At 41.3% G+C, this 20,828-nt stretch overlaps 1 protein-coding gene across 2 annotated transcripts in view; it reads right to left on the bottom strand.

The window, feature by feature from the left end:
* Positions 1-20,623, bottom strand: part of mgll (monoglyceride lipase) — a 63,932-nt gene extending 43,309 nt beyond the window's left edge. Inside the window, exons 1-2 of one of the 2 annotated variants that reach the window (XM_083769350.1) lie at positions 20,240-20,623; positions 18,787-18,946 (exon numbers count right to left, since the gene is read on the bottom strand). In XM_083769350.1, the coding sequence (XP_083625476.1) occupies positions 18,787-18,917 (131 nt within the window). In that variant the 5' untranslated portion in view covers positions 18,918-18,946; positions 20,240-20,623. Of the gene's footprint in view, positions 1-18,786; positions 19,148-20,239 lie in introns of those variants that run through there. The other variant, XM_083769349.1, reaches the window with a different exon arrangement.
* Positions 20,624-20,828: the final 205 nt, after the last annotated feature.

The following is a 20,828-nucleotide window of genomic DNA, read 5'->3' as shown; positions in this document are numbered from 1 at the left end:
GACGGGGCAGCTAAAATCAATATCAAATATGTAAATACTGAATCGAGCACCTTAAAAACTGGTCTGGGGTGTTCACATAAGCCTAAGTACAGTAGATAAAATAGAAATATCCAAAAGTTTTTTAAAGTGAATTATCTCTTTACTATTGGTTTTACTCTTTTAATTGTTGTTTTCTAATAAAGTTGTCCGTTCTCTTGTCCCCCTCCCCCCCCCCCCCCTGGCCCCAACACATGTAAAGCGTCTTTTTTTTTAAATATTATTATCTTTTATTTGCTTTTGACATTTCATTTACATACAGTTGTAAAATGCAAGTTAAATACATTCCCTAACTGAACAATTTCAAACCCTTCCCCGACCCTTCCTAGTACAAGAAAACTATCAAATGCATGTTTTACTTTATGACCATGGTTATCTGAGCTACCACATGAATAAAATAAACATGACAACAAAAAAGAAAAGACAAGCAGACAAAAAATAAAAATAAATAAATAAACAAACAACAACAATCTCTGTTATGCTTCAAATATTTCTCTCCAGTTCATGTCCCATATTTGGTATGTAATCCATTGCCCGACCCCAGATCTTCTGAAAGTGTAATAATTTTCCTTTCACGTTATACATGATTTTTTCTGGTGTGCAATAGGATAGTAGTTCTGCCCACCATTGTTTAGTCGGGGGAGGGGGTTCAGATTTCCAATGACAAAGAATACATTTTTTTGCAGCAGACATTGCTAACAGAGTAAATTTCTTCTCAAAGGTGTCGAGGTTACTCAGCATAGAGACATCACCCAGCATAGCTATTCGTGCGTCAGGAGTCACAGTTTTTCCAATAATTTTTGAAAGTTGTTCAAATATGAATTTCCAATAATAATTTAGCTTCCAGCAATTCCAGAACGTGTGGATTAGGTCTCCTTTAACATGTTGACATCGAAGACAATTGGGTGATGTCTCGTGGCTAAATTGATATAATCTGTGAGGTGTATAATAAATTCTGTGTATTATGTTAAATTGAATTAACCTATGGTTGGAGTTTGTTAAAGTTGTTTGGGAGTTCTGAAGCAATGACTGCCATTCTTTCATGGTATATTTGTGTTTAATGTCTTTTTCCCATTTATTTTTTTGTTGTAGCATTTTATCATCTTTCTGCTCAGTATTCATCAGTGTGTAAATTTTAGATACGAGGCCCTTTGATGATTTTGTAGTGTTAAACAGTTTCTCAGTTGGTGTTTCAGACATATGGGGATAGCTATAACTGTTATTTTTTATCCAATTCCGTATCTGTAGGTATTTAAAAAAGTTGGATGAAGGTAAATTATATTTCGTTCTCAGGGAATTAAAATCAGAAAAGATGCTTTGGTTATACAAGTCTCTTATTTCACTGATTCCCTTGGTTCTCCAGTTTTCAGATATTCCATCACTAATAATTTTGGAGACACAAGGGTTGTTCCACAGAGGCATGCTCATTAACAAGTTGTTTTGTTTTCCCATTAGTTTAATAGTTTCTTTCCAACATGCAAAGGTGTGATGTATAATCTGGTTTTTAGTGATAGAGTTAAGGGTTTTTTGTGTGTCTATATAGGGGATTACCTGTGGTGGAATAGGATGGATTATGTTTTCTTCCAGTTTAACCCATGCTGGTGTGGGCAGGCTCTCACTGTTGAGCCAACACCAAATAACACGTGATTGACAGGCTAGGTAATACAGTCTGAAGTTGGGGAGGTTTAAGCCCCCTTTATTCAGGGGAGCCTGTAGTGCTTTTAGTCTGATCCTAGCCCGTTTCTGGGACCACAAAAACATTGAGATGATTTTGTTCAGTGATGTAAACAAGCTTGGTGGGCAGCTAAGTGGGATTGACTGGAACAAATAAATTAGTTTGGGCAGAACATTCATCTTAACCACATTAACACGTCCTATCAAAGAAATTGGTAGGTCTTTCCATTTGTATAGGTCGGTTTTGATTTTTTCCATAATAGGTAAATAGTTATTTTGGTATACTTGGGTCAGATCGTTAGATATTTGGATTCCCAGGTATTTGAAGCTTTTTGGTGCCCATTTAAAATGGGTAATCAATGGGTGGGTATTGTGAGTGGTAACACTATTGAGTGGCATTATTTCACTCTTGTCATAATTTATCGTGTAACCAGATATGGCACTGTATGCCTCTAATATGCTGAGTAATTGCGGCAAGGATGTATCTGGTTGGGTAATATAAATTAGTAAATCATCACAATATAGTGAGAGTTTGGATTCGTTTGTTCCAGTCTTTATGCCACTTACATTGCTGTTGTTCCGTATTGCCACCGCCAGCGGTTCAATGGCCACGGCGAACAGATATACGGAGAGTGGGCACCCCTGTCGTACTCCACGTCCCAATTGGAAGGGTTTGGAAAGTATACCATTTGTCAACACTTGTGCCTTCGGAGAGCAATAGAGCATCTTAATATAATTAATAAAGACATCACCAAAATTCATCTGCTTCAGAGTATAAAAAAGATATTCAAATTCTATTGTATCAAAGGCTTTTCGAGCATCCATCGAGATTACAAATCTTGAGTCATTCGTTTGTTTAGAGAGTTCAATGATATGAAAAAGTTTTCTGATATTGTCAGAACCCTGTCGCTGCTGAATAAAACCTGTCTGATCCTCGTGGATTAAGTGAGACATCACAGGGTCCATTCTTAGTGCGAGTGCTTTAGAAAATATTTTGTAATCCACATTTAACATTGACAGGGGCCTATAGGAGTCACAAAGTTGTTTATCCTTAGAGGGTTTAGGAAGTACATTGATTGTTGCTAATTCTAGACTTGGTGGCAATTTACCGTTATTGAGACTGTCTTTGAGCATGTCCATATAAGGGCGGATTAATTTATTTATGAACAGTTTATAAAATTCGGCAGGTAGGCCGTCGGGACCGGGAGCTTTGCCCGTTTGCAATGAGTTAATAGCCTTGTTGATTTCTTCCCTTGATATTGCTGTTTCAAGGGTAGTTCTGACTTCTACAGGAAGCTTAGTAATTGGTAAGGTTCCCAGGAAATCCTCACATTTTGTAGCAGTTGATTCTTGGTTTTCAGACTTATATAGATTGTGGTAGAAACTTTCAAAACGCTGGTTTATCTCTTCAGGTTTATGTAATACATCACCATCCTTAGATTTGATTGAGTCTATTGTTTTTGCCATCTCTTCTTTTCTTATTTGCCAGCTGAGAAGTTTGCCGGTTTTGTCCCCCTTTTCATAGTAGTGGTATTTAGTTCTAGCCATGTCTGCTTCTACTTGGCTAGTGGTTAAATTGCTATATTCAAGCCGCTTTTTTACTAGTATGTGAAGAATTTCTGCTCTATTGGTTTCAGCATGTTTTTTCTCTAGTTCGTGGATTTCTTTGTCTAGTGTATTTAGATACTGTCTACTTTTTTTTTGTTTAGAAGCTCCAAAAGACGTTATCTGACCTCTTAGGAAAGCTTTCAGTGTCTCCCAGATTATGCTTGGGGAGGCGGAGTTTTCATTAATTGTTAAAAAGTCGTCGATTTGCTTTTCTAGGAAGTTAACAAAATCTGGGTCGTTAAGGAGATATGGCTTGAATCTCCAACGCTTAGTTTTAGGTTTGTCCAAATGTTGTTTCACCCTCAATTTCAATGGACAGTGATCCGATATTGTAGAGGCTAAATATTTACATTCAATTATATTGTGTAGTAGTGATTTAGTTGTTAAAAACAAGTCTAATCTGGAATAAGTGTCATGGACCACAGAATGAAATGAGTATTCCCTTTCCAGTGGGTTAAGTACTCTCCAAACATCGACTAAACCCATTTCAGACATACCATCCCTTACTACTTTAGCTGCAGTACTTAATGGCTGGGGGTTCCTATTAGATCTATCTGATGTGCTCAGTGTTAAATTATAGTCACCTCCAAGGATACATGTGCCATAATTTTGTGCAGAGGATAATTAAATGTTCCTAAAAAAGGGTGCATCGTCTTTGTTGGGGCCATATAGATTAATAAGTGTAAATGGTTCGTGATTATCCATCTACCAGCAGTATCTTTTTCTTGAGAACGTATTTTTAGATTTAACTGTTTGTGACATAGTATGGCCACCCCTCTTGATCTGGAATTAAATGAGGAATAAAATACTGACCCAACCCAATCTCTTTGCAACTTCACATGCTCTGCATCAGTCAAGTGGCTTTCCTGAATAAATGCAATGCTGCAATCTTGATTCTTTAAATAGTTGAGTATCTTTTTCCTTTTAATGGGATTATTGATGCCCTTAACATTGAAGGACATAAATGTCAGAGTGCTAGTCATCTAAAATCATTTTCAATATCTGCTTTAATAGGGGTTTAATTGTGGTTTTGTTATAGAGATTGCAGCATTCCATTTGTACGTGAGTGCGCGTGTGTGTTTTTGCATAGGCTCACTAGTCCTATATTTCCCTACTTGGCTCCCTGTTAACTTCCCCTTTAAATTGCCAGGTGGCACACCACTATTTAAAACTATGTAAAGCGTCTTTGAGTGTCATGAAAAGCGCTATATAAATCCCAGATATTATTATTTTGGAGTGACTACTGTATGCGACTAAAACATGAAGAATACAGCAGAACCGACTGATTTGGAGAGATTTGTGCCCAGATGGCACGCAAAATTATGGATACAGCTCTTTCATTTTTATGCTCCATCTCCGACTCCTGGGAGGGAGTCCTGCACACACACACATTGTGCAAGTGCACAGCTAGTTTTTTGTAACCCATTTTTCAACTAATCCTGGGCGCTACTCTCCCTCTGGCAACCTGGGGAGAGCCCCGAAATGTTTCCTTCAATGCATGAGGAGTGAGCGGCATGGGTCTTACACTATTTCTCTAACATATTATATGCAAACATTTTTGATGAAATGAATAAATGGACAACTCCAACAGAGTTAAAAAATATCCACAGGTTCATTGCATGTTAGGTGATACAAGTTTGTCCAAGATGGTCCACAAAACAGGTTGTATACCGTACTGTGCATATATATATATTTTTTATACATTGACACTAATTAGTCCACGGACCCCCATTTGAAAAGATATGCCAGGGACCCCCATAAGAGAAGATTTGTATGGATTTGTATGGTAAAATTTGTATGCTCTAGCAGCGATTCTCAACCCGTTTAATTTTCAAGGACCCCTAGTTTGACATGCATTAGTCTAGTACGGATCCCCATTTGATGGCATTTCTATCTCTAGGACCCCCAATTTATATTGTTAAATCAATGTTAATTTAACTCTGAGTGTGTACAAATCGGTTCCATTTTGTACACACTCTGAGTTACACACCCATAAGGGTCCATTTGGTTCCAAACTGAAACTATCATTTAGCTGGGGACCCCTTGGAACTCCCTCAAGGACCCCTGGGGGTCCCCAGACGCCACTTTGGGAACCACTGTTCCACAGTGTCTGATCAGTCATGTACCCGACTTGATGGGGAGGGGGGGTATTCAGAGCAGGCAGGAGCCAGTGGTCCAGAACTAGGCATGTTAATGTGATTACTAGACTTAGCCGTTCAGAAGTGCATGGTCAGTGTTTCTCCTCCCACTGTGTGTGTGTGTGTGTGTGTGTGTGTGTGTGTGTGTGTGTGTGTGTGTGTGTGTGTGTGTGTGTGTGTGTGTGTGTGTGTGTGTGTGTGTGTGTGTGTGTGTGTGTGTGTGTGTGTGTGTGTGTGTGTGTGTGTGTGTGTGTGTGTGTGTGTAAAGAGACAGAGAGAGATGGACACTCTTTGAAGTACACCCCACTGTGTGTGTGTGTGTGTGTGTGTGTGTGTGTGTGTGTGTGTGTGTGTGTGTGTGTGTGTGTGTGTGTGTGTGTGTGTGTGAGAGAGATTGATAGTGGGAGTGAGAGAGAAAGAGAGAGATTACTGTGCTTTCTTTGAAGGGCTGCCCAGGAGACCTGGTGTGTATGCTCATGTACAGTACCGTACACTCTGTACTTGAATACGTTTGAGAGCTGCATATGGATATGTGTGTATGCGTGCGTGTGTGTGTGCGTGAATGACAAGTATGAGAGTGAGAGTCGGAGAGAAATGCTCCAAAAGGTTGAATCTGACAGTAAGAGAGAGATACTAAGAAAAGGAGTGATACATCATGTGAAAGAAAATGAGACACAGACAGACAGACAGACAGACAGACAGACAGACAGACAGACAGACAGACAGACAGACAGACAGACAGACAGACAGACAGACAGACAGACAGACAGACAGACAGACAGACAGACAGACGGTTCACATGACTAACACAGGGTGAGAGCAGACAAGTCAGTTATCATTGCATGATGGAGCAATGAGATGAGACAAATAAAAGTAAGATCCTGGCACATAAATAAGCTATTCTGGTATATGCAGTATGACAGAGAGAGAGAGAGAGAGAGAGAGAGAGAGAGAGAGAGAGAGAGAGAGAGAGAGAGACTATAGGTGTGACAGTCAGAGAGCAAGCATGAGTGATCATGTGATTGTCATAAAACAGGAAGTAAAGTGTGCGAACAGGCAGAAGCGCAAAGGAGGAAATTGGAACATGCAATTCAAATGTGTGCTTGTTCGCATGTTCATACAGTAGATAGATGTACTGTAACTAATTGGATGAAACTGGTCCAAGAATAATATTTCTGCAGTAATACAGTTGCTTTTGGTGCTACGTTGATGTTTGATCAATGTCACTACTAAAATACATCATGTTCCGTCAAGACAACAAGCGACAACAAGCACACCATTCACGATCAAAGCCGGTTGATTTGACATACTCCAGACAGACTCCTTGATTGAGGACTTGTGTGAGGAGTAGCGAGCCAAATGATAGAATAATGATGAACAAGAACAAGACGGTGGTTTCCAGAATGGAAGAGAGACTGAGGGAGACAGAGGGTGGCACTTTTAGAGGCTTGAAATGGAAACTATGAATGCTAAAATTGTGTCCTCTCACTCAGCCCATCCTTCCATAACAGCCTCCCACATGTCTCTCACATTCAATATATCTTACAAGTAGTAACAGGACTTGGGCTGGGAGAGTGACCAGCCCCTGGCTGGGGCAGGTCAGCCAACAACTCTCAGGTCAGCCAACAAAGAAATCACTACATTGCACTGAGGTCATTGAACAAGTAAAGGGCCTTCAGGCCAAGGAGCTAAACTCACCCCCTGGCTAGACCAAGAGAACAGTGTGATACCATAACAAGCAAAGTTAAATATGTAAATTAGTCATTTCAAATGTCCAAGCTCAACTCTGGCAAGTTGACAGTAAGGAACTACTAGTGTAAGAACATGAGGTGATGTTATGTATGTAACATGATAACATCACATCAAACTCTCACCATCTTAATGGTGAGTTTCACCCTCTTTTTCCTAATCCGGGTCTCAAATTTCTCAGAGCTTAGAATTCCTGCTTTACCCGTCGCTGACCTCTTCCATGGACATCTACCCTTGTAATGACTGAAGCAGCGACAAGGGTTCACACAGCCTAATTTACTCAGATCAGTAGAAATGTTCTCAGTGTTTCCCCTAGCCTATAGACATAAGCTGATTGTGTGTGTGTGTGTGGGGGGGGGGGGGGGTGGAGTTTTCACACATGCACGCTCGTGCACTTTGAGGTTTTTTGTGGGTTTTTTGGCCAATTCGCAGCCACCTACTAAACATCATACTGTGGTGGCTGGTCATGATGCATATAATCCGTCAATAATGCATATAGGAGAAACACTGGTTCTAACAACAATGTCAATGAGTACAGGGCCTAAATATATCAAATGTCAAACATATCCATATCATTTTCAAATAACCACCAACAGTGACAGATGAAGGGGTGGAGCGACTGGCAGAGAGAAATGAGATATTCTAAAAGCAGAAAGAGAGCACGAGCTGACCTTGTTCGGGAAGGAAAACGCCTAATCCAGAAACATCGGATAAAACATCAATACTGCCATGACCTACTTAAGATGCGGCAACGCCTGCGTTCTCACTTGGATCGGTGAGGCCGCACTGCACTCCTCAAACTCTTGACACAGGTGCATGGGCAATTTCATAGGAATGTGCCTATGCCTGAATGCCCACTTCGCATTGAGAATGACTTACTACTAGGCGGGTCAGTTAGTTAGTTCCCATGTGAAAAGCCCTTAATGCATCCTTATAGGAAAGTGTGCGTGCGTGCGTGCGTGCGTGCGTGCATGCGTGCGTGCGTGCGTGCGTGCGTGCGTGAGAGTGTGTTAGAGACGCAGACGGTGAGCACTGTGTGTTTTTCAGATTATGTATACAAACAGTTGTATTATACTGTTGTACTGTACATAGCAAACCAGAGAGGACACTGTTATGGTTCTTTAGAGCTCATTTGAGTGAGTGAGTTAGTGAGTGTAAGTGCGTGCATGTACAAACACGTCCCAATGTGGGTTCACAACCCAACAGAAAATCAATCTCTCCATTTCTCTGTGTGTGTGTGTGTGTGTGTATGTGTGTGTGTGTGTGCTGGCTTATCTATTGACAGATCTGTCAATCATTGGAGTGACCCCTCCTCCCAAACCACATACCTTTCACCTATACTTCCCAGTTCCATCAAACGCACGGGAAGCTTTCAGAAGCACCTGACCTTTGACCCCGTTATAGCCAGACAGACATGATCACTGGATACGAGGAAATGAATATTTACAGTCAAAATATTGACATTTACTAGACATTTACTAGTCCTAGAGGAATTCTACGAATGCATTTTACAATGCTTTCCATTTCTACTTTATCACTCTGTTATCATTATCATTTCCTTACTCACAAGCCACAAGCCACTTCACATAATCCATTTTACTGTTACCGTTTGTGTTTGACTTGAACTTCTGTCAAGCGAGTAGTACTTGTACCACATTAATTTATTAATGATCTGATCAGAACGATCAGATCATTAATAAATCAGTTATTGATTTGCTCACAAGCCTAGCGCTTTCAATCGTAGATTGTACCGTATCATGTGCATAATATTTAGACCGCAATGTCTCAATCAACTGTAGGCATGCGTTGACATTTCCTCTCTGACAAAAGGGCATTAAATAACAGATTGTGCATATTAAATAATGGATCACAGTTGAATTAACTGGTTTCAATAAATTGGATTAAACTTGTCTTTCAGTGTATTATGGAAAGAGCAGGTGTTAAATAGCGCGTGTGTTTCAGTTAAAATCTGAAACTAAACTCACTCTGCCTGTATGTGATGGCAATCGACATGATTTCTTTATTTTAGTGTATTCACATGGGATTAAACCATTCAGGATGGGAACCCCTTTTGAGGCTCTTGTTGCTATGTACAGTATAGCAAGTTAGCAACATAACATTTTTGTCATTTTGATTTGATTTGATTTATTTATTTTTTCATAAAACATAGGTCAGGCTTTATACAGCGTTTTTTTAGAATGGGCCTCAGTCCTACGCTAACGAACCAGATTAGAATGGGCCTCAGTCCTACGCTAACGAACCAGATTAGAATGGGCCTCAGTCCTACGCTAACAAACCAGATTAGAATGGGCCTCAGTCCTACGCTAACGAACCAGATTAGAATGGGCCTCAGTCCTACGCTAACGAACCAGATTAGAATGGGCCTCAGTCCTACGCTAACGAACCAGATTAGAATGGGCCTCAGTCCTACGCTAACGAACCAGATTAGAATGGGCCTCAGTCCTACGCTAACGAACCAGATTAGAATGGGCCTCAGTCCTACGCTAACGAACCAGATTAGAATGGGCCTCAGTCCTACGCTAACGAACCAGATTAGAATGGGCCTCAGTCCTACGCTAACGAACCAGATTAGAATGGGCCTCAGTCCTACGCTAACGAACCAGATTAGAATGGGCCTCAATCCTACGCTAACGAACCAGATTAAGCACAAGTTCAAGTGAACATACATTTCGACATCAAAGATTTTTACTTACCTTGTGCCATTAATTAACACCAACTATATTTTTTTAATTATGAAACAAAATGTAGTAACTCAGTTTACTTACAAACAAAGTTTACAGCTGAGCTTACAGAACCAATGCATTCAATGCCACTAAACAATATACAATCCAAACTCTGTACAACAATAGCCTACATTACAAGTAATTTGTTTTAGTCTTTACTGTGCAGTTATTGCTCATTCCATGTTTGTTATTTCATGGCTCTCTGTTTCCTAGTTATACTTAATATTCTGGTGTGCTCAAATGATTATATTTCATCTCCCAGACTCCAGTCCGGGCCACATGCTGATATGACTCATAGCAATCAGCACTGTCTGTCTCACCAACAAAAGTTACGGAAGCAATTTCTTGCGGGTCCGACCATATTCTGCCCAGCATGACATTTAAAAATCACACCTGTGTGAACCGAGTGGTGCAACTCCCTCTCCCCCCTCCTCTCTCTCTCTCTCTCTCTCTCTCTCATTAGCAGGCAGCAGGCACAGCATACCCCTCTCTCTGTTTCTGGTGCCCCCTACTGGTATAAATAAGTCACATACTCGTGCTCACACAGGTACACAAACAAACAGGTACACTGACATTGCTGGTTGTAGGAGTGGTTGCACCACTCAAAAATAAGCATTATACAACAGGTCGTTTCCAGGAAGCAATCTGATTGGTTGAAATAGCCATCTAGCCATGCTTAAACGAGCATGATGGAACGCCTAATCAAACATAAAAACCAGCTGTGCTGAGCATAGATATAAAAACATAGATGCCTCATTGGCATCTATGTGCGGAAGGCACGCTGCGTCGCTGCCACTCAAGTGACTACTGGCCAATCATAGCGCATATTTTCCGGGACTTATCAATTAAATCCAAAAAGAGCTTTATTGGCATGAGAAAACATGTCTATGATGCTGAGCCTCGGTGTTCTCCCAGAGAAGAGCTAGCTGGGTTGCTAAAGCTAGCGGTTTTCGGCCCAGATGGTTAGCTCAACCGTCTTCTTGGGCACCTAGGCTGCTGAGCTGGCCTGACAGCATGCCGCGGGTTCGACTCCTGATCCCGACGGCCTTTGCCGCGTGTCTTCCCACCCATCTCCCTTCCCGTTTCCTGTCAATCTACTTTCAACCTATCAATAAAGGCAGAAAAAGCTAAAAAAAAAAAATTGCTAAAGAAATGCCATCTGGGACAAGGAATAGGAGATACGGGTGATTGAAAGAAACGGATTATTATGGCGACGACAATCTAAGATGGACGATCCAGTGCTGTGCTAACAACATAGCTAGCTAACCGGCTAACGTAAGTAGCATTATGGCTCGATCGATCGAATGCACTATAAAAGCGTAATTGCCATTAATCAACGGCAATGGCGTTAAGCGTTAGTATAAAAAATAGGCTTCAATTGGCATTAATCAACGGCAATGGCACTATAGGTTAATGTTCCTGAACTTCCTTCAAGGACCTGTTTTTAGAAGCAGCTTTGTTTGATCATTCTCAAACACGCCTCACCTGTCAGTCATGACTTCGTTAAATCAAAACTGTCTCAAATTGTCACAAAATGTTTTTTTGTTTTTTTTAATGCAAACAAATAGGAATTTTCCTATTGGAATAAATTCCAAACCTTAAGGATCGCAGGTTGATGATATGTCCATGTGTGGTCCAGCCCTAGCTCTGGTCCATAGCCTTACTGCTTCTATCTGCCCTGTGCAGATAGAAGCAGTAAGGCTATGGACCAGAGCTAGTCCAGCCCTATGGAATGCATATGCTAATAAAAACAACTTAATACTTCCAAAGAATAATATGAGCATCAAAGCAATATTTAAATACTTTTTATTAGCATGTGCATTCCATACATTCCCTGGGGCTGGACCACACATGGACATATGTCATATGACATCCTCAACTTGGACAGGAGCAGTTCCTATTGAGTGAAAGATTCTCTATTTATGAAAGGAATGTGTTTTTATTTTTGAGATATAGAGGGCAAGTATAGTGTTTTAAGGCATATTTGTCTGGCCAGGGATCCTTTTAAACAAAGAAAGATAAATCCCCTTTGGGATTAAACAAGTGAAAACGTTTACAATATTGTAAACGTTGTAAATTTGGACATATTATGTCCAAATTTGGAAAAAATAGACAATTTAATGTTTAGGTGCCCACTCTTCCTGCACCCTTGCAATGTCCACTGAATCTGTAGACCTAATCGTTTTCCATTTTGATTATGTCTCGTCATATGGGCCACATCTCTTTTCAAATTGTGAGAGCCAGCTTGTGTACTGAGAAGGCAAAGGTTTCTGAACGTCTCATCCTCAATTTTTTACGCGTGCTGAAAATAGACAATCTACTAGCTCACAACGTGTTGCGGAGGCGACGTTGTGATCCATAAATCGCGATTTCGATTAAAATTCAATTAAATCGTGCAGCCCTAGTACAATGTTTTTGTTTTATTTCTCTATGTCTCAAGAAAGTTGACAGATGTTTCAGCTAACCAGCCTTCATCAGTAGTCTTGCGTAAACAGTGCTTACTGTAAATCGCTCTGGATTAAGAGCGTCTGCTAATTGCCTAAAAAACAGACAACTATTCCACAATCTCCGAATGCTATATATAGAGTCTGGAACTACACCTCCCGAAATCCGAGTAAGGAAGCTGCCGTTTCTGTTCACGTAATTTCGTAAATACATTTTAAAATATCTTTCTGCTCTGTATGTGTATGTTTAAAAAAAATGTAATATATATATGTACTGTATGCATACATAGATATCACAGATTTAGTCATAAAAGTACTGAATAGATTATTGCATGATATTTACAATTAATGGAAAGAGGGTGGGAGCAATAAGCCATGCTTCTTCTCACTCCTTTTGAATATGCTTTTTTATTATTTGTGTACTGCTTGTTATTATGACATTTCTGTTTATATTGTTTTTAAAATTGCTTTATTCAAATACACATTTCAATCAATGCTAAGCAGCAAGCTATATATGCTTAGATGATTTTTTTGATACATTTGCCAGACTGTAAAGACGAAACGATCAGAGCTTCTGTTTTCCAGACTGTATGACGGAAGCATTTGAAAATTGCGAGAGGCTATGCGAGACTCATCAGTAATGCACCAGAGTGGTCAGAGCGCTCTGAGAGATGAAGTTATCTTGACTTCATGAAACAGTTTATTGGTTTACTTCAAAATGTTATACAAGTTATAAAGAACCGCACAATGCAGTATATAGTACTGTATCCCAAATACCAAGCAAGTAGCAAGCTTTGGGATTAAGTCGTATCTACACAGCTCCAGGTTTGACATACTCCGATGGTTCTGAAATTCTGCATCACAAAATAAATCTACCCATTTAGACCTGGTAACGAATTAACGATTCTACAAATCCTAAATCCTAAAAGTTTTCTGAAAAACCTACTGTATATGTTTCTGTACATATAATCTTGGGGGTCCTTGACATGAAAAAGGTTGAGTACCACTCAACCTTTTTCATGTCAAGGACCCCCAAGATTATATGTATTTGGCCTCCGACCCCCATCTGAAAATATGTTGTTCCAGGGACCCCTCCAGAAGCAAAGATTTGAGTTAAAAACATTCACTCTGAAATAATATATATTCAAAGATTTGCACTACATTTTCACGATTTTTCAAAAATAGCAGATCTACAAGCTCTATTTTTCAATAGCTAAAGTATAACACAATGCTTAAAACACCAAAAGGGATTCCCGCCCAAAATAAATTAAAATGCTAATGTGACTTGACTGGATGAGTGAGTATAATGTGGGGTTGAGCCGGATCAAAACACAATGATGACATTTTAGTCATTTCACTCAAACTCTTTATGACTCAAAATGAGCGAGCAGGAAGAGTTGTTGCATTTCACGTCTCAATCTCTCTCTCTATCCATATTTCTTGTGTCATGATCTAAATCCAATGGACACGAGGTAATTCATATTTACTGTAGACAAAATATTGACATTTACTAGACTCTAGAGGAATTCTACAAATACATTTTACAATGCTTTCCCTTTTTTAACTTAAAACATGTCTGATTTTAATATATCACACCGTTATAATTTCCATTGTAGGTGCTCAGTGCACACAAGCCACATCACATAATCCTTACTGTTACTTTTCGTGTTTGACTCATCACAAAATACATTAAAATGTGACTTGAATGAATGAGGATAATGTGGGGTTGAGCCGGATCAAAAATACAATCATGGCATTTTAGTGATTTCACTCATACTCTTTAGGACTCAAAATGAGCGAGCAAGAAGAGCTGTTGCATTTCACGTTTCGATCTCTCTCTATCCGTAATTATGTCTGGTGACATCTGAAATGCTAGTACAGCAGTGAGAACAGACGACTACTGAATCTAATTCTACAGTAAATCTCATTCAGGTGGGGTAGATACATTAACACCATTCAGAAAAGGTAGATGAAGGCCAGAGGGGCCCGAACAGATTTCATGAAGACCTGATTTAAAATGAATTATGTACAACAATAACCTCCAATCTGAGAGGTTTATTATGACTACAATTACACATAGAAGACATGTCCAACCATTTAGACCACAGAGAGAGACCATGGTAAGAAACATCTGTGTGGTTTTGTGTTAAGAGAATTCCATTCACGACTGGAACACCAACGGGCATACAGTAACAGATAAGCGAACGTGCACAAACAGACGACAGTGTTTGAAGTTTGTTTACTTGGTTTCACAGAAAGCTAGTCTGCTGTTATGACGGCTGACATAACAAGGTATTTGGACTGGAAGAAGCTATTTACTCCCTGCTGGGGAATTCAATGCTTGCACGATGTTATGCAACATAATACAGTGTAACACTATTTCATGGTATTGCGACAGTAGGTTGCATTTACTATATGAAAACCTGCATATCCCGTCCATCCGTCTGTCCGTCCGTTAGTTACTTAGTCACCCACGCCTCCATATATGGTCATGCCTCGTGACATCGCGTGACAGACATGAAGACCCTTAGATCACCATATCTGCATATATGGAGCCGGCCAGCAACTCTACATCTGACCTCAAACTCCAACCCTTAGGGCCGACCGATTCATACTCCTATTTTACCACTGTTTCGGCTCCTCAGAAATTTTCAGTAGCACCGAAGAGCCGACTTTAGAACGGTACCCGCCCCCCCGAACCTCAAATGACGTCACATTGTAGGCTCTACAGAGCCAAACCGACTTTTATTCGGCTCTAAAATAGGAGTATGAATCTGCCCTTAGATCTCCATATATGGAGCTGACCTGTTCTGACATAATTTGATCCCTCCCCACCTGTTCTGACATTCCATATGTTGATCTGACCTCATCAAACCTTGTACACTCAAGACACGCTCCATATATGGCCAGTACAGAAGTCATTCCATATGTTGATCTGACCCCCCCATGCCAAAGTGCCAGCGCTCGCCCAGCAGTCTGCCGTCACCCAGGCGGAACCATGCACGCGACCTCGCCCGGTCACTTCTCGCCCTCAGGGCGTCTTACTGGTGTTAGTGTTGATTACACTATAGCAAGACAAGACACAGGTGAACAACATACCGTGAAGCCTAACACAACATATGCCATTTCATGGATGCTTTGATTCAAAGCTCCTTAAGCACAATGGGTTCAAACAACATAAGCCTGCAGGGTGGTCCCCTCCAAACAGTAAAACTCTCATACGTGTAAGCTTTTGTCAACGTCTAGGATCTACAATCTGAGACAAAAACATCTGTGACACACACACACACACACACAAGCACACATGTGTGTGTGTGTGTGTGTGGCACCTGTTTTCCTGTAAGCTGCTCTGTGGTTGGCCCGTTTCGGACCCATGTGGTTGTGCGTCTTAAAAAGACCTGTCACCACCAGTCAGCTCAGGTGAAAGTTCAACTTTAGTGTCACACCCCCATATGAAAACTCACACACACATTGTAAATACGCATGGACAACAGATACGCACAACTGGAATCACCCACAAAGCTCACTTCCACATGCACAGGAAGATAAACACACGCACACACGCCAAGGTATGATTTATGAGAAAAATACAGAGAAAAAACACAAACACACTGTACATGCGTGTGTGTGTGTGTGTGTGTGTGTGTGTGTGTGTGTGTGTGTGTGTGTGTGTGTGTGTCAGCTAAAACTTGAATCCAGATGTTTTCTGGGGGCATGATGCGTGTACATATGGTGCTATAGTATGTATGCTGTGCCTTTATGCAAACATATACAGTATGTACTGTAATAGAAGCTCTGTTATTATCTCTTTCTTTCTCGTACAGTCATAATCCCTCTGCAGAAAACAGTCAGGTATGCGTTTGTGCACAATATGTCTTTCTGTATGAACCGGACATGTGGACATAAGGTGCTCATGTGTGTGCCTTTTATGCAAACACGCGTGCATGGCATGTAGGGCGGGCTGTAGCTCTGTTTTATTAGGTGTGTGTTGCATTTACTGTGCCTCACTCACACGCCACATGTTGTAAGATGAGGGAGGTTAGGGTAACCAAGAGGTTATAGAGACAGAGGGACCCCTATAGCTACCTGCAATAGAAACATACACTGTCAAATCCTAAGAGTTAATTTCACACTAAAGAATTGACCTGTGAGTTAATCATTTCCACCCTGGCATCCCTATTTTGGGCATGGCAAGCATCATATAGGTGAACATTTTCAAATATTTCAAAAATGTTTAGCAAATGGATTGCAATGTGACGTGTTCTGATTCTGAACTTCTGAATATGTTTTACTGGTGATATACAGTATATGCTTGAAAATAGGGCATAACTGGTTAAGTGCACATGATGTACAGGTGAAAACATCCCTATTAGAGATGAGAGAATGCTAGACAATACACTAGGCCATACATGGGCAACTGGCAGCCCGGGGGCCACATGCGGCCCCCACCTTCACTTAATGTGGCCCTCAGGTTAATGTCAGAATACTGATATAATATTGGTTGTTACAATTCCACAACATGCAAACATGACCCGCTTTTAATTACTTCAGTCTAAATTAGTAGCTCATTACTTCAACACAAGTATAATTAAAGGCATTTGAAATTACATAAAAATGTCAATTTTCAGGATTCCAAAATAATTCAAGATTTCAATTTGAATATAGCAAAAATCTACAAGTAGATCGGCTATTTTTGCTACAACAGTATTATATGGCCCTAGGGAGTGAGTGTGGAAATATAGTGGCCCTCTCCATCGTCAAAGTTTCCCACCCCTGCACTAGGCTCTGGTGTCTTATATACTATTCTACAGTATATATTTTATTTAAACCAGGTGGACCCAGTGAGCTTGAGATCTTGCCCAGGCAGACCTGGCCAAGAGCAGCATCGACTTCACACATACAGTAATGACATGCTTAATATTGTTGCAGCAGCACATAACGCAAATTGTTAAGAGAAAATAAATGTAATAAAGAGGAGGCAAACGCAAAGTAAAAAAATGACTGCAAAATGATAAGCATAATTCCCAAAGGCTGTGTGGTCCAATTGTACAGTGGTTCTCAACCTTTTCAGGCTGCCCCCCAAAATAATAATATATAAAGTGAACCTGAAAGCACTTGAATTGTAGGAGTTGAGGCATTAAAGTTTGTTTATTGTGCAAGGCGATTTCTGGCGATTTCCCCAATGTTTGCCTCTTCTTACATTATTTGACAATGTTGTCAATGTTTGACAATTTTTATAGTATAGTTTGTTGATGACTAGTAATAATGGAGTTCTTTAATTATTAAATGTGCCTCAATATCCTTCAGGGGACCCCACCAAAGGACCAAATATCCCTGGCATTAGATTTAATTCACAGAGACAAGGTCATGGGGGCCTCTTCACATACATTGACTCTTTTGTCTATGACCCTGCATGACCCAATAAGATGAAGGCCAATTCAGGACTCCACTAATAGTTTTATGAGTCCAAGTCATGGGATGAGAAATGTGTTCCTCCCATTTATATTTATGTCATCACGGGCTGAATGAGTTGGGGTGGGGTCGTCCGGTCTTTAGAACTAAGGGAGGGGCATTTCAGGAAAGAAGGAATCTTATTATATTGATTGACACTTCTCAGTACGGAGTAGCCCACGTGAGATGTTTTATTAACCATGTCGGAGTAGACCATTGGGTTCCCAAAGTGGGGTCCGGGGACCCCCAGGGGTCCTTGAGGGAGTTCCAGGGGATCCCCAGCTAAATTATACAAATGGACCCTTATGGGTCTGTAACTCTTGAGTGTACAAATGTAGTAATGTACACTCTCAGTTAAATTAACAGTGGTTTTACAATATAAATTGGGGTCCCAGAGATAAAAAATGCCCTTCAATTGGGATCCGTAGTCTAATGCGTGTGAAACTGGGGGTCCATGAAATTAATATTTTTCAGAATCGCTGCTAGAGCCGTAAAAGTGACGCTCTCTTTCCAAATGGTGGTCCGCAAACTAATAAATGTCGATTTGGGGGTCCTTGACATGAAAAGGTTTGGGAACCACTGAAGTATGCCTATGTATGAACTAGGAGGATAGGACACAGCCAGCCTGGGTTCAGGTTCCAGTCAATACAGTAGCTATATCTACTACGACTGCTATTTTATCATCACATCATCAAAGTAAAACCATACATACTGTAGTGTACAGTGTACAGCCTAATGTCAAACTGATAAAACATACACATGGTGGTGTGTGAGTTTGCCTGGGGGGTGTTTTTGGAACCCTCCCTCCCTCTTTCCTTTCACAACAACAACACTGTACACACACATACACATACACACACACACACACACACACACACACACACACACACACACACACACACACACAACACTACAGTCTGACTGACTGACTGACTGACTGACCTCGGCGGACCCTCCGGCTCCCAGTAGCGGCAGAACAAGTGCAGCCCGTCGGCGTTGACCAAGTGCTGGAGGTCGTCGTAGGGGACGCCCTGAGGGCTCCTCCGCGGAGGGGGAGCGCCCTGCTCCGGCATGGGGGAGGCGAAGGAGGAGAAAAGCCGCTCTGCAACATAGACACGGAGCAGCGACAAGACGTCAGTGCTGCTGTACAGATACAGATAGGAGAAGCCGGCGGCGAGCAGGCAGGTGGCTGCCACTGCGTTCATTTTGTTGCTGCTGGTGTAGTGTGTCGCTGCCTGACTGTCATTCGTTCACTCATTCATTCATGGAGAATTCACACGCGCACGCACGCACACACGCAGCGGTTGGTCGGTTTATGATGATGATAATCTCTTCGTTAAAAAAACCGCGTGCGCTGCACGGTGCACGCGCCCAAGAATGTTTATTATCATCAGGAGGAGGGAGCTAGGCTACGTGGTGACGTCACGTGCCAAGCTAAACTCCACCACTCACTGTTGGTCACTCACACTGGTCAGTGAGTGTCTCTCTCTCTCTCTCTCTCTCTCTCTCTACGCGCACGCATACGGCGCCGCTCGCATGCGCTCCCCAACACGCACTGTGTGGCTGGTGGTGGCACGCGTATAATGAACACTATTTCCACCCCCGCCCCCCACACACACACACACGACCCCCCCCCCCCCCCCCCCCCCCCCCCATTGGCAGCCAGCATGCCCGTGGCCACAGCATCGCAGATGATTTATCTGGCATGATTTCAAGTGCATAATGTAATCTAATGTAATGTCATCAAGGCATCTCTAATGACGGTGAGTAACACTAACACATGGCACCGTGCTGGAGGTAAAAATAGCCCCATGCCATGCAGCGAATCCTGAGTAGGCTCCTTTATAGGTTTAGTGCAGACACCACCTGGTATTTTTACAAGTCCTTTGTTGTCTTCCTTATCTTTAGCCTAATTATGGCCTTATGGCAATATTGAGGTTTTCAATTTCAACACCATTTATTTATGTTAATGTTTATGAAATGCTCGTTTAAATTAGCTCAGAGTTATAGCCTATTTAAATTGTTTCCATACACATTCCATTATTAGCCTAAAATATTATAAGCTTGTAGATCGGCATTTTGGGGTATTTTTCTTTAATACAAAATAGGGATGCTGGGGTTAAGTGGTTAAGCGATCAGTCCACATAATCCTACTATACAGAATTGCTGCCGAGTGAGTGGCATCAATAGCTTACATTTTATAGATCAGATGCATTGTTAATAAGTTTACAATTGCAGTTTTTAGGCTATTAGAATGTTTTTTTACGGTCAGTGTCAAGTCAACCTATAAGTAAATGGTCAATTACAATGGTTAATTGAAACATTCAATAGGCTGTAGCATATTCATTGATGGTGAAGTATTATAGGCTAAATGCAAATACAGGAATCGACCAACCTGCAAAGACGCTTCTTGGAAGTTCAAGCTGTAGCTTCTTCTTTGACTTGTCCACTTAATTGTCACTTCTCAGTTTCTCTTCCTTCCTCGTTTTGGTTCTCCTCTCTCTCTCTCTCTCTCTCACTCACCCCCTCTCCTCTCGCTTCAGCTTTCTGCGTTTTAATCAGCGCGGTATTCAACTGAGAACTGATGCTCCGCTGTCGTCGCCTGTTGAGGGAAGAATGTCAGAGGCGTTTTGGGGAAAGAAGTATTCCTCTCCTCCGCGCTGCGATCTCTCTCTCTCTCTCTCTCTCAGTGAAACGGTCGCACATTCATTCCCCCCGGGGCGGAGAGTGTGTGTTGCTTGGCAGTCCGTCCTACTCTTCTTCACTTGTCCCGTTCTGTCATTTTGGCGTCACAACGCGCCTCTCTCTCTCTCTCTCTCTCTCTCTCTCTCTCTCTCTCTCTCTCTCTCTCTCTCTCTCTCTCTCTCTCTCTCTCTCTCTCTCTCTCTCTCTCTCTCTCTCAATTCAATTTAATTCAAAGGGGCTTTATTGGCATTACATTGCCAAAGCAAAAGTGGAACAAAACAATTAAAAAAACAATGTTT

The sequence above is a fragment of the Protomyctophum parallelum genome (genome assembly GCF_964188405.1).
Source record: "Protomyctophum parallelum genome assembly, chromosome: 7".
Lineage (NCBI taxonomy): Eukaryota > Metazoa > Chordata > Actinopteri > Myctophiformes > Myctophidae > Protomyctophum > Protomyctophum parallelum.
This window is presented reverse-complemented; position numbering and strand designations above follow the sequence as displayed.